Here is a 12,717-nt window from a genome sequence, read left to right on the forward strand (position 1 = left end):
TAGAAAGCTGAATGGGATTTTAAAATTTGAAAGCAAAATAAACGGCACTGTTTGAATACTAATCAAGCTGGTTTTCTCTTCGCGAAAATCTTCAGACGCTGACTGCTTGTCTTTTCAACTTTTCTTCAACTCCCCGGGGATTTTGGGAAATCACAAAGGTGTAATTAAACAGGTGCCCGATAATAATTTTTAGCTTTGATTGAATTATGCCAGGAAATTTGAACAAAAGATCAATGTATAATTTTCAAAAAGGTCAAAAAAGAAAAAAAAAACGAGATGAAAGGACATCAATATGAGTAATTTACGGAAACAAACAATCAAAATTTGAATTTTAATTAAATTCTGAAATTTATGGGTTCCCGTTGGTGCAAATCGACTATAAACACGCGGTAAATGCACCCGTCATTTCCCCTTGCCGACTTTTATCGATTTTCAGTGTTCCGGTCACTAAAAGTCTATCCAATTTATGCAAGTTCATTCCAAAATAGCCATTTTACATGATTAATCCTGGTGATCAAAACTCTGGATTGTAAGCTAAAATGCCGAGAACTTCAAGATCAAAAGCCCTTCCCGACATCGTAAGTTTTGCAAAGGAGCCCCTTTCCGTTCGGTTCTATGAATGAGAAAGAATCACTGATTTCAAATTAGTTATTTTTTGGTCTAGTTGGAGAAGATGGCGTTCTACTGGCGGGAGAGGCAGAAGCAGGGCGGCACCTACAGCAGCCACCGGGCGGAGACTGAGAAACACGTGATACTCTGTGCCACCTATCTATCCTCAGACGTGCTCATGGATTTTCTCAACGAGTTCTACGCGCACCCCGCACTACAGGTTGGACTGAGTTAATGAAAGTACGTCTAAAATTGGGCGAAATCAGAGTTTTTGTGTCTCATTTTGATTTCATTTTCAAGAGTTCATATTAGTGCGATTTCTGTCACTCAAATTGGATGATGTATGAAAAAGTTGTCATTGACACATTGCTGTTTTGAACCTTTTAAAAAATTTTGAGAAAAATTTTACGGGTAAAAAAGAACCAAACCGTTGAATCCTAGCTACGCGTCTTCTTTAAATTTGTCTCGGCGATGAAAAAAACGATTGAGGTTGACACAGACTTTTTGAAAGTCGTTTTGTTGATTTTTGAATATCCACTAAAAATTCGGTTCAATCCATCTTTTTTCTTTTCTTTTCAATCTCCGATTTTTATTAGTACTTCAGGGTAGGTTTGCTTTTGAACCAAATTGATCGTTTTTATTAGAAGAGCCTGCAGGCGTGTGCATTTTGAGCTTCTTGTCTGTCCCGCATTTGGAGCATTTGGATTGATTGACAAATATGAACCGACGGGCGGCTGCATTTCTACAATGCACCAAATAGATTAGGGCAGGACAAAATGAGATTCCAGGATGTTATTAAAATTAGTTTTCCGGACTAAGTTTTTTTAGGATTGTTAAAAAATTATATATTATTGGAGAAAGGATTAGAAAACGCTCAAAACCAGGCCTGAAATGAGTTAATTCCTCAGATCTAAAGCTGAAATTTCTTGACTTCTAGCAGCTTTTACCTGCCTGCCTTAAGAGTAAATAAGTCTCTATAATGAAGAAGGATTCATTATGTTGAAAGAAGTCACGAGTCTTGCTGTTTTTGTGCAAACAGAAGATTTTTTGCATAACCTAAGAATTTTGTGTTGTTGCTCTTTTTTTGAGCCGCAAGAGGGACTGAAAGAGCGCAGATGATGGGCATGCTTAATTTATGACCGTCTCTTACTCTATTAGTCTTGCCTGCTTTATGATGCTTCGGCGTAAGAATCACAGTATTTATTCGGCATGTGTCTGAGGTTAAAAGCAAACATGAATACTGGTCGCCAAGTAGTGTTCTGTTTTATACTTCTTAGTGAAATGGTATGAGACGTATGAATTCTTCGTAAGAGCTCCGAAAATTGTTGCGGGGTACTCTACAGTGTAAATCAGTAATTTTGATCAACATTCTTGCGGATGTTCGTCTGGCTTTCGAATATTATGTTCTGTTTTTTTCTCCATACAATACTAGGCAGTGGTGTTCTAAACTGAGTTTGTCAATCTTTTAACTTGAATTCACAAACAGGGAGGCTTTTCTGAAAATTCTAGAGCAGAGCAATCTTTCCCAGAACTTTTTGGGGGTGGAATCTACTGTCTAATACATGAAACATTAGCGGGACTGGCACGAAATTTGTTACTCTACTTTAAGTAGAACCCACGATAAAGAATGTGGAATTCACTAACAGCTGTAAATTTTTTTAGTAATTAAACGAACAGCCTATGACAGATATGACAGATTTCTTAAAAGTTTCAATACCGTTAGCTCAAATGCAAAATTGCTTTCAGATATGTTTTTTTTCTTCGAATTTTTTGTAGCCTTAGATACCGATTCAAAATTATAATGATGAAACATCTGTGCAGTTTTGCTTTCAGAGTCTCAGCTTTTTCTAAGGTCATTAAAAAAGTTTTCGTCTTTTTAACGTTCAATATGTTCTATTTGATTATGACATTCAAAGCCAGGGGCGGATTTAGGGGGGGGGGGACGCCCTCCCCTCAGGGATTCGACCCCTTGCCGACCCAAAGGGTCCCCCCTTTGATACTTTTTCAGAAATCCATTTTTGGCCGACCGACCCTAAAATTTTTCTAAAGGCGCCTTTGGCGCCAATGTATACTTATTTTGAGGGGGAGCGCGCGCCAAAAAAACGCGATTTTTTTGTCAAAATTTTTCAAAAAGTGCCCAAAAACGGCTTTTTTGACTATTTTTTCAAAGCCTGCGGCGCAGAAACGTTTGCCCCAAAATAGGGACAAAACAGTGCTTTGGGAGAGCTCGAAAAATCAATTTGGTCGACCTAAAAAAAAAAAAAAGGTCGTCAAAATTTTCGAATTGTTTTTGAAAATCCGCCCCCCCTCGAGAAAATCCTAGATCCGCCCTTGTTCAAATCAAAGCCATAAGATATTTTTTTATTAATTGAAACTAGAAAAAAAATGTAATTGTCAATTTACTTTTTTTAAGTATACTCAAAAAATTGGTACCTGGGACTATATGTCAACTGGATTATGTCTAAAACTGTCCCTATTCTGTTTAAGTCATTATATTTAAAAAAAAATATGACTGACTTACTGGAAAAAGCGTGATTATCAAAAAATCGCAAACTATTAAGCAAAACGAGCCTAAAATTCTGCAAAAAGAGGCAGCGATTATCTCAAAAAAACATCCGGATTGACCTCGCAGTGCAAATCTGTGTTGTTCTCATAAAATTCGAGAACTGTGTCAGATTCACACCAGTTTCTTTTTAACACTGGTTAAAATTTTTAGAACTGGCCTTTTTTGAGTTTATTGTCTTGAATACAGTGCTGATTTAAATTATCCGGACAAAACGAACAGCATTAAAAGCTTTAAACGCGTTTTTACCAAACTGGATTGGGATTAGACAAAAAGTTTCTTCAATATTTACCAAAATTATATGGTGCAAGTTTTTTTGCGAAATTTGAAAATGAATTATTTTGACTTTTTTAGTCTAAGAAACACGCTAGAGCTACAAAGTCAATTGGTGAGCAAGTTTTATAAAAGTGAGCACCTTACACAGCCCAACATCTGGAATGGTAAAATCTGCAAAACTTTGCGCAAAATACTTAAACTTGTTTTCAAATAAATGTTTTGCATTTTCGGCTTTCAAGGAAAAATGTTCTCTCATACAAATTTTTGAAGATTTTACTCTTTTATATTTTTGTTGAGCTCTGTGAGAGGCTCACTTGCGTATAACTTGCTCATCGATTGACCTAGTAGCTTTAGCGTAATACTTTTTGAAATCAAATAGGGATTCTGAAACAATGTGCGCCATAATAATTTCCGCAAAGTTTGAATTTGAAAATTTGTTCGTTTCGTCCAGAAAATTTAAATCAACACTGAAAGCAGAATCAGTGATGATACAAATATAATTGTTAATTTAGATACTGCAGTTAATTACAACCTGCCTAGATTAATACTCTATATCTTGCAAGCCTCAGTCAAATTTTTACCTCTGGAAGTTTTAGTTTTAAAATTGTGGCTCGTTTGTTGAACATGTCTGAGCGATCTGAAAAACTGTTTGAATCTTTTTTTATCTGCTATTACTTTATAGCTGTGATGACTATTTTTGATCTTTGATTGTTCCATTCATAATCTTGAAAATGGATCGCCCATAGTTGTCTATGTTCGATGCATGTTAGAGATTTGCTATTCTGATCCTTGCCGTAAAAAGGCTGTTTTTTTTTGTTTCCAAGCAGAATTAAGTAGCGCAAATGAGCGTCAGTTTTTGTCAGTGGTCTATCTTTTCAAGCCATTCTAGACGTGCCTCGGGATGCAAAATTTTCGGAAAGATTGTTTCATTGTTCACAAAAGGTGGTCTGAAAAATTTGCTAACAAAACTAATGATAGGCTGATTTCTTTTTCTTCCCACCATTTGAAAAATGGGGAGGAAACTTGTATTCGGGTTCGGGTGTGTTTTAGTTTTTTTTCCACGTCAAATCAGGAACCACAAAAAATTATTGGACTGGGTTGAGTGATATAGCATATAGCATATTAAAGCCCTTCTAGTAGTGATTAGAACGAAATTTGAAAATTCCAAAAAAATGTACCAGTTTTGAGAAAAAACGTTTTGAAATTTCCAATTTTTTGTCTTAATTCGAGCGAATAAAGCAAGCGAGCATGCTTACAACAGCTGAATTATGACTAATTTAAAACCTTAAAATTTTATTTTTGCAAGGTAAACTAATTTTTGGAGTTTCTCTGCTTCATTTTGGGAACCAAAAAATTCAAAAAATTCAAAAATTTCCCGCGAAAAATTTTGAATTTTTAAAAATAATTTTTGCTCAGATTTTCTAGTCATTTTTTTGCAAAAATTTTACAAAATTTATAATCTAACAAGCCTAAGTTATATTTTCACGTCAGATTTTTTTTATCACACCTAGCAGAAAAAATTGCACTAAATTGGAAAAAAAAATTTCTAAACTCTAGTTTTCTAAAAACATGGTCAGAACATTGTGCTATTTGCTATCCTTGTTTTTACGTCAGATCTGCTTTGGCTCTCACTAATTTTATTTTTACGACAATTATATTTTAATGTCAGATTTTTTTATCACATCAAGCAGAAAAAACTACACTGATTTGGAAAAAAAAACTTTTTACACTGTAGTTTTTTTTAAAATGATGGTCAGAACATTCTGTGCTACTTGCTATCCTTGTTGCAATTGCAATTATTTTGCCGTACTTTTTTGTCTTTGAATGATTTGGCGACTTGCACAAAGACCTACCCATGTTTTAGTTCTGTGCCATCTCTTTTCAATCAAACCTGAAGCAAGGAACATAATTTTTGAGATAAAATCTACGTACTGTTTTCTTGTTGTTCCGACCTTTGAATTCGGGTATGTTTTAGTATTTTTTTTTCGTTTCTTTTTTATTCAACTTTTTTATTTTTCACAAAAAATCTGGTTCCACAAAAAATCACAGACAGGTTCGACAGATATAAAATAATAAAACCCTTTCAATCGTGTTTCGATTGACATTAGAAAAATTTGAAGATTGGAAAGTTTTGAATTTTTTTTGTTTAATTTTGAGCGAATAGCGCGAGCAGGCATGCGTATAATTGAATTTTAACAGAAACGTACATTTGCTCTAGTTAAACTAGGTTTTGAAGTTTTCTAAGCGCTATTTTTGGATACAAAAAAAATCAAAAAAAAAACTGCTACTTTCTTTTTAAATCTTTAAATAAAATTTTAAGTTCGTTCTTACAATTTTTTTTGTTATTTTTTGACTGAAACTGTTGTCAATCATGCTATTTTTACAAAGAATGTCTAATTTGCTTCAGTTATTGGCTTTAGACCCATCTTTTTATCGCACAAAAAAAACGACCTTCGATCGAAAAAAAAAATCGTAAGTTTTTTTTTCTGAAATGTGGTTGGAAAACTCTGCCATTTGCACAGCAACCGGCTATCCTTGTTTTAACATTTGCTATCTAGTGGAGTTCCCTTACTTGAAAAAAAGTGTTTTTAGACTTACTTTGTTGTTCTTCTATCTCCCTCGGAGCTGGATGCCACCATCAAGATGATTCTCCAGGTGCCTCTTTGGTCACAAAGAGTTATTTACATCCAGGGAAGTGCGCTCAAGGATCAGGACTTAGTGAGGGCTAAAGCAGACATGGCTCAGTGCTGTTTCATTCTGGCATCTAGAAACGAGGCCGACCGAAATAAAGCAGTGAGTTATGTTCTGTATATCCGAATTGATCATCATAAAAAGTCATGCATCTAACGCGCATTTACATGAAAAAACCTCTTGTTTTCTTAAAGTTAGTGATCAGTATAAATCATTAATATTTGCATCTGAGTGGTTTTTTCTCAGATCTGTCTGTTGAATTTTACGGATACTTTTGTCAAATTAACAAGAAAAATTTAATTTTTGAGAACTGTTTAAGCCGTTTTGATTTGTCTGTATTTATTGCTTACTTTTGTTAAAGGACCAGGCGACCATTCTTCGAACGTGGGCGGTCAAGGACTTCTCCCCCATGTGTCCTCTATTCGTGCAGATACTGAGACCAGAGAACAAATTCCACATTAGCTTCGCAGGTTCTCAACTTGCAGCTTGTGCACCTCTGGTCATAAACTTCAGAGATTAAATGGAGTGAATTCAGATAGACATTTCCCAAATTTTTATCAGTGGTTCCAATCACTTCACGAGGAGGGTTTTATTCACAGAGACAATTATGAGTATCTCATAGTGGGAATTTAAGTGGGGATTATATTAAAGCTGTATCAGCCCGTGTCGAGAAAAACTGTCTCAACTCAATATTTTCGAGCTTTCAGACTAAATATAACAATTGGATCATTGGATGACCTTCAAATTGTTTTCTTTAGCTAGTAAAGACCCATTCGTGCAGTTTTTATCTATTTAAATCACCCGTCTGGAAACAAAAACAGAATATAGGAACTTTTTTTAAACCAATTGAACGAAAGACGAACACCGTATTTCTAACCGGATTTGTACCAATTCGCCGCTTTGTGTTGTAGACCACATCGTGTGTGAAGAGGAGTTGAAGTATGCTCTGTTGGCCAACAATTGTGTCATACCAGCTGTATCTACTCTGACTACACTCCTGCTACACACACTCAAGGGCAGGCAAGTGGCTTTTAATATTCTACACCCAATCACGAAAGACTATCAGAATGTCAAACTGCCAAACTGGTCTGCTCATTGATTTGATAAGTTCCGATTTGTCATTGTTTTTCTCGCACAGATATATCTTCAATCCTTTTCAAGATAGAAATTGAGTTTTCACAAAATCTATAAATCCGGGGGTACCGTGCAAACATCAGAAATGTCAAATATCCAATGAACCAAAACGCTTGCAAACATCCACAAAAAAAACATATGGGTGCAATTAAACGATTTCTACCGTTTGCTTTAAAGATCTTGTATTGAAAGAAAAAAAAAGTGGCCACCGCAATCAGGGGCGGATCTAGGATTTTCTCGAGGGGGGGGGGGCATTTCTAAAAAAAATGGAAAATTGTGTCGACCTTTTTTTTAGGTCGACCAAATTAATTTTTCGAGCTCTCCCAAAACAATACAAAGAGCCTTTTTTCGCCAAAATTTCTGCGCCGCGTTTTTGACCAAAAATTTTGACCAAAAAATTGCGTTTTTTCGGCGCGCGCTCCCCCCTTAAAATTTAAATATATTGGCGCCTAAGGCGCCTTTACAAAAGTTACAGGGTCCGTCACCAAAAATGGATATCTCAAAAAAATAGTGCAAAGGGGGACCCTCTGGGTCGGCAGGGGGTCGAATCTCTGAGGGGGAAGAAGCGTTCCCCCTCCTCTAAAGCCGCCCCTGACCGCAATCGTGTCAGTGTATCGCAGCTTCCCAACAAAGGGCAAGTTTAAATGAAAACTAGAACCAGTTATGGTCACGAAGCGTTGACGCGCGCTTAGCGTGCCTATTAGCGACCTTTAACCAAATTTTTGCTCAGTTGGAACGGTGTTTTGTTTTAACACAACAAGCAAAGTTTGTATGATAGCATGAACTTTCTTTTTTTTCCTAAGTCGCAAATATTGTTGTGACGCAAATATTGTTGCGACAAACTGTGTTCATTTTGAAAGTGCTTGTTTTGATCAATATCCAGCTATTACAGCCAATGCTAAAGATAATAACACAGAATCACAAATAGCACTTTAGCTTCAAGGTATCATGGATCTCTAGCGTAGGGAAGTTGACCCGCAACAAAATAAGAGGCTTCAAACCTGGGCAGCGTCTGATATTTTGAATGAGTTTTTTCTATTACTAGTTAAAATGCGTCCGCAATATGCATTGAGGCATGTTACCTGGTAAATTTCTTTTTTTTCGAATTGACTGGTAATGCTAATGCGCCATAATTGGCTTGCGTCACTTGGCAATTATGTAGACTCATAATTGGCGTGCGTCACTTAAGAAACTTTGTAGGCCATATCGGTCATATTTTTGCTTGCAACTTCGCGTCTCTGTTAAAATTCGAACGCCATACTACTATGACAGAGAGGTACCTCGGAACTAACCAGGTCCTTCGAAAAAAAGACACCGAGAGCTCTCAAATCGTTTAACAATTATGATTTCGCCATTCAAAAAAGACGCCGCAGTATATTCTCAAACAAATTTTATCTTTTGTTATTTTGTAAAAACCTCCCTCTTCATTTTAAACTGGAAAAATAAAAATCAGCCAAAATTGTGTTTTGATGACAAATAAGTTAATCCAACTATGGTTCTTATACCGTAAAAAGTTAAAGCGAGCATATTTCTTGATATAAACAATATATTAATTATAGTTCTTAATCTGAACATATTTTGCAAAAATTTAACACGCGAAGTGCATGCGGGACCTGTCTATCATAGTTGATTTTTTTTTGCGGAACCTTTCTATTATAGTGGTACCATAATTTTTATGTAAGTTCGGATGTTTGACATAGCGGATTTTTGAAACATCGGAATTTTGTCCTAGAACAAATTCCAGGTGAGTGAACGATAATAAAAAAATCCGTTCACTCGTAATCTGGTGATAGTGCAAATAATGACGCAAACTAGGTTGCGTAAGTTTTATAATGAGAGTTTGCCATAAAGGAAGTTTGCTATTTTGGGATCATTTTTTGTTAGTTATGAGAGTTTGAAAGTTGGCAAATGAACGCGTTTTTAATAGTTAGCGCACAAAATGCCTCGTCTTGTAAAACAAAAAAAGGCAAAATCCATCTAGCGTAGTTAACATAAAAACTATTTTAAAAGTATCAATTTTTCCATCAAGAATGATTTAGAAGCTTTCCTTAAATTTCTCATAAACTGTGGATTCAAATAGTTTTTTTGCTACCCAAATTCAAATCTATGGAAGTCTCATTTAACCCCTACGTTTACCAAACCTATTTTATAACCCCGTAACAAGATAACCCAACAGCAGTTTAACCTCCTCCCCCATTTTAATGCTGAGAAAAATTGGAAGATGCTAAAATTTTTAAATTTTAAAATTTTTTTTTCCAAATTACCGCGACTTATGAACTCTTGCGGTCAAATCATTGTGCTACTTGCAAAATAACCTTTTTTTCTACTCTACAACCAACCAAGTTAGTACACTTCACAATATACTAACTGGCGACAAAGTTGGCCATGCGGTGAAAAAGGTTGAAACGGATATCCCTGAAAGCTAGTCAGCTCCTTAATATCCATATCGATAGCGTCTCAACCGATAGCGTCTCATTCAATAGACCAGAGCGCGCATTGAGCAAGCTTGGTTCAAATATTTATTCCAGTTTTGATGTTGCAATAGCTCATCGAGTTTTCTTGTTGTGACGTGACACCTGTTATCCTGAAACTAACAAAGCATAAAAATTTTCAGTTTTCGGACTGTGGTTTCAAAAGTGTTCAAATTTTATGAGCTTAATATGAGTGAAAATTATTGAACGAGTAATTTTAAGCAACTTGCACTAAGAAAAACTGAATAATTTAAAAATTTTGTCTGATGTCGCAATTTTTTGCAGTTTAGACCTCTAAATGAGCAAAAGAGAGAATGCTTCACCTCTTTTTCTCTTTAATATTAGTTTAAAATTTCATTTCGTAAACTAGAAATTATGTGAAGAAAATTTAGACATGGTTTTGTTATTCAAACATAGACGAAGAAAACTGGGGACAGTTCACCATTCTTCAAAAGCAATGATAAAAGAATATGTCAAAACATAGTAGCAAAGGGTGGACCCTTTCGGTCAAGGGGTAGAATCACTGAAGGAGGGGGATCAGAAATGGAATTGGTTTCCACCAGTTCCATTACTGTACTCTGTCCGTTGTTATAACAGAACTCAATTTGTACTTTGTTTTTTACTCAATTTGTACTTAAGTTTTTTGTTGCGGCTGACTATTTGTGCAGTTGAAATCGGGAGCCCATATGAAACACTGTGAGCGACTAAAATTGATCTCCCTTTTGCTCATTTTTTTTTCTATTTTCTAGCGCTACATAATGTGCATATCAACTGCCAAATTTTAAGATTGTACCTTAAAATCCGAAAACCGGAGAGGCTTAAATTTCAGGCCGAGTTATAAAAGTATTTTTAGTGTGTTGGTATTTTTTAAGCTTTTTTGGTGTTGGCATATTTTAAAAGGTTTTTGGGCGCCCCATTCCTTTATCATCTTAATTAAAAATGGAACTATCACATTTCCTGCAGCTAGTATGGTAGTTTGACCGTTTTTGTTATCTTTGGACTGAAACCAATACTAATGGAAAACGTGATTATTTTCCTATCTTTTTTTTCTCACTTACGACTTACGTATTGAGTATCACATCATATTAGTTAAATTGAAATCCTCAAAATACTTAACCCTTTTTAAGAGCTCGTTCGTTTCAATTAGAGTAGATGGTTGCTAATTGACTCTCTTAGACACTCTTAGCACAGCGGAAAGCTACGTGCTTATTTCCGCCCGGGAAAATCTACCAACTACCAATGGTCAGAAGATGAATGGGAATTGATGATTTTTATGTGACAGCTAGTGGCGATCTTGGCAAGAGATGAGGAAAAGGATGCAGCGATTTTATTTAACTTAGAGGTCATGTTTTTTTTTCGATTTGTGTTTCCGGTTTCTTGAGTCCGTTACTTAATATTTTTTTAAGAGTTAATTAAAATAGTTCAGACTCTTATAAAGGTTGTGATGATATTTTTTGTTTTCTTTTTAGGAAAAGTCTTGAAATTTGTCCAGACTCATATGTACTTTTTTGCGGTTTGATTTTTCGTTTTTTTTCCAAGTCACTTTAGTTTCTTTAAAAAGAAAAGCAGCTCCCCTATCAAACAGCAAAGTTTAAAGGACACGAGAAAGTTGAACGATTTCAAGTTTCCAAAGTGAAATGTAATTTTCAGATTTCTCAGCAAATTTTTTTTTTTTCGTAATGATCCAGTTGTCATGCGCTAATAATTTCTTTCGCAACTCTGTCTTGAATGTGTATTGAAACTTTGCGACCTTTAACTTGACGAGGGATAAGAGGAAATTTGAAGTTAGTGTAGCTTTTGTATTGTTTGGACCTGCCGAGACGATTAAACACATGAGCGTGTCGTTTGGCAAAATACGAGCTCCAGTACTCTGATGTCGGATCTTGTGACGTATCTCCAAGCAGATGAATAGGTTCAGCCCGCATTTGGGTTGTTACCACTCAGAACTTATCATGAAGAACCAGACCTAGAAGTTTACGCGTTCGATTTTCGGAAATGAGGAAAGTGGCATCTTCAACTTTCTAACCATTTGAAGAAATAAGGTTCGTGATCGTGCCTAAGAGTCGAATGGGACGCTTATTGTAGTCCACGTACATGGTTTCAATAGGGTGCCGCGCAACATCTGGGAAATTAATGGAAGGGTTACGCTGTAACAAAAGATCAAAGAAGCGTTCATCGAGGAACGAAACATGACTTCCTGTATCAATCGTGGAGTAAAAGAAACTAGAACCTGACCGAATTTGAATGCTGAGGCTCCTAGTTTTTCATCCAACTGATTTAAGTACCTCAATGCTGTCGATCTGTATTGCATTCTCTATCTGGAAGACTCCGTACTCCGGTTCACTATCACATTCGACGTCTATGAAGTTACATACAATCTAACGCATGATTTGGCGTTTTCATCTTCTTGGATCAAGTTCACGCTTCGTTTAGACGATTTGCAACACTTTGCAAAGTGACAACGCTTTTTACAGAGGTTACACGTAAGTTCCCGAGCTGGACAAGGTTTCCTGTGATCTAGACTAAAAGGGTTACCGTAGAAGTAGTATGGTTTATTCGCTTGGTTACCTTGGGTATTTTGACGGTTCGGTTGATTCTGAGGATAATTGCGTTTCTCTCTGGACGACTGAATTGAAAAAGCTGGTTCTTGTTTAATTTTAATGATGTTTGATTTTTGATTATGAGGAAAAAGCTTCTGAAATTTGGCTGACGTGCTAGTCCCTTTTTCACACTCCAACGCGAGTTTGAAAGTGTATCAAGATCTGTCTTCGCTTTAATAAGATGTTGCTGGACATCTACATCTCGAATTCTTCCAATGAAGAGGTTTTTGAGTGTCGCCCTACTCCTGAGCATTGGGCCAGTTACATGATGCGATTTAAGCACTGAGTCGAGCGTAAAACGAGGAAAAAGTGTCGTTCTCGAGCATGAATATGGTATTATACAGCTTTTTTCATTCAACTGTGTAATCCCGTT

The 12,717-nt window shown here is 36.0% G+C and overlaps 1 protein-coding gene across 9 annotated transcripts in view; it reads left to right on the forward strand.

The window, feature by feature from the left end:
* Positions 1-12,717, forward strand: part of LOC134842076 (potassium channel subfamily T member 2-like) — a 115,153-nt gene that overhangs the window by 63,633 nt on the left and 38,803 nt on the right. For all 9 annotated transcript variants that reach the window (XM_063858247.1, XM_063858275.1, XM_063858239.1 and 6 more), the window contains 4 exons: positions 665-829; positions 6,041-6,241; positions 6,501-6,609; positions 7,051-7,163. In XM_063858247.1, coding sequence (XP_063714317.1) covers positions 665-829; positions 6,041-6,241; positions 6,501-6,609; positions 7,051-7,163 — 588 coding nt within the window. The remainder of the gene's footprint in view (positions 1-664; positions 830-6,040; positions 6,242-6,500; positions 6,610-7,050; positions 7,164-12,717) is intronic.

The sequence above is a fragment of the Symsagittifera roscoffensis genome, chromosome 1 (assembly GCF_963678635.1).
Source record: "Symsagittifera roscoffensis chromosome 1, txSymRosc1.1, whole genome shotgun sequence".
NCBI classification, from domain to species: domain Eukaryota; kingdom Metazoa; phylum Xenacoelomorpha; order Acoela; family Convolutidae; genus Symsagittifera; species Symsagittifera roscoffensis.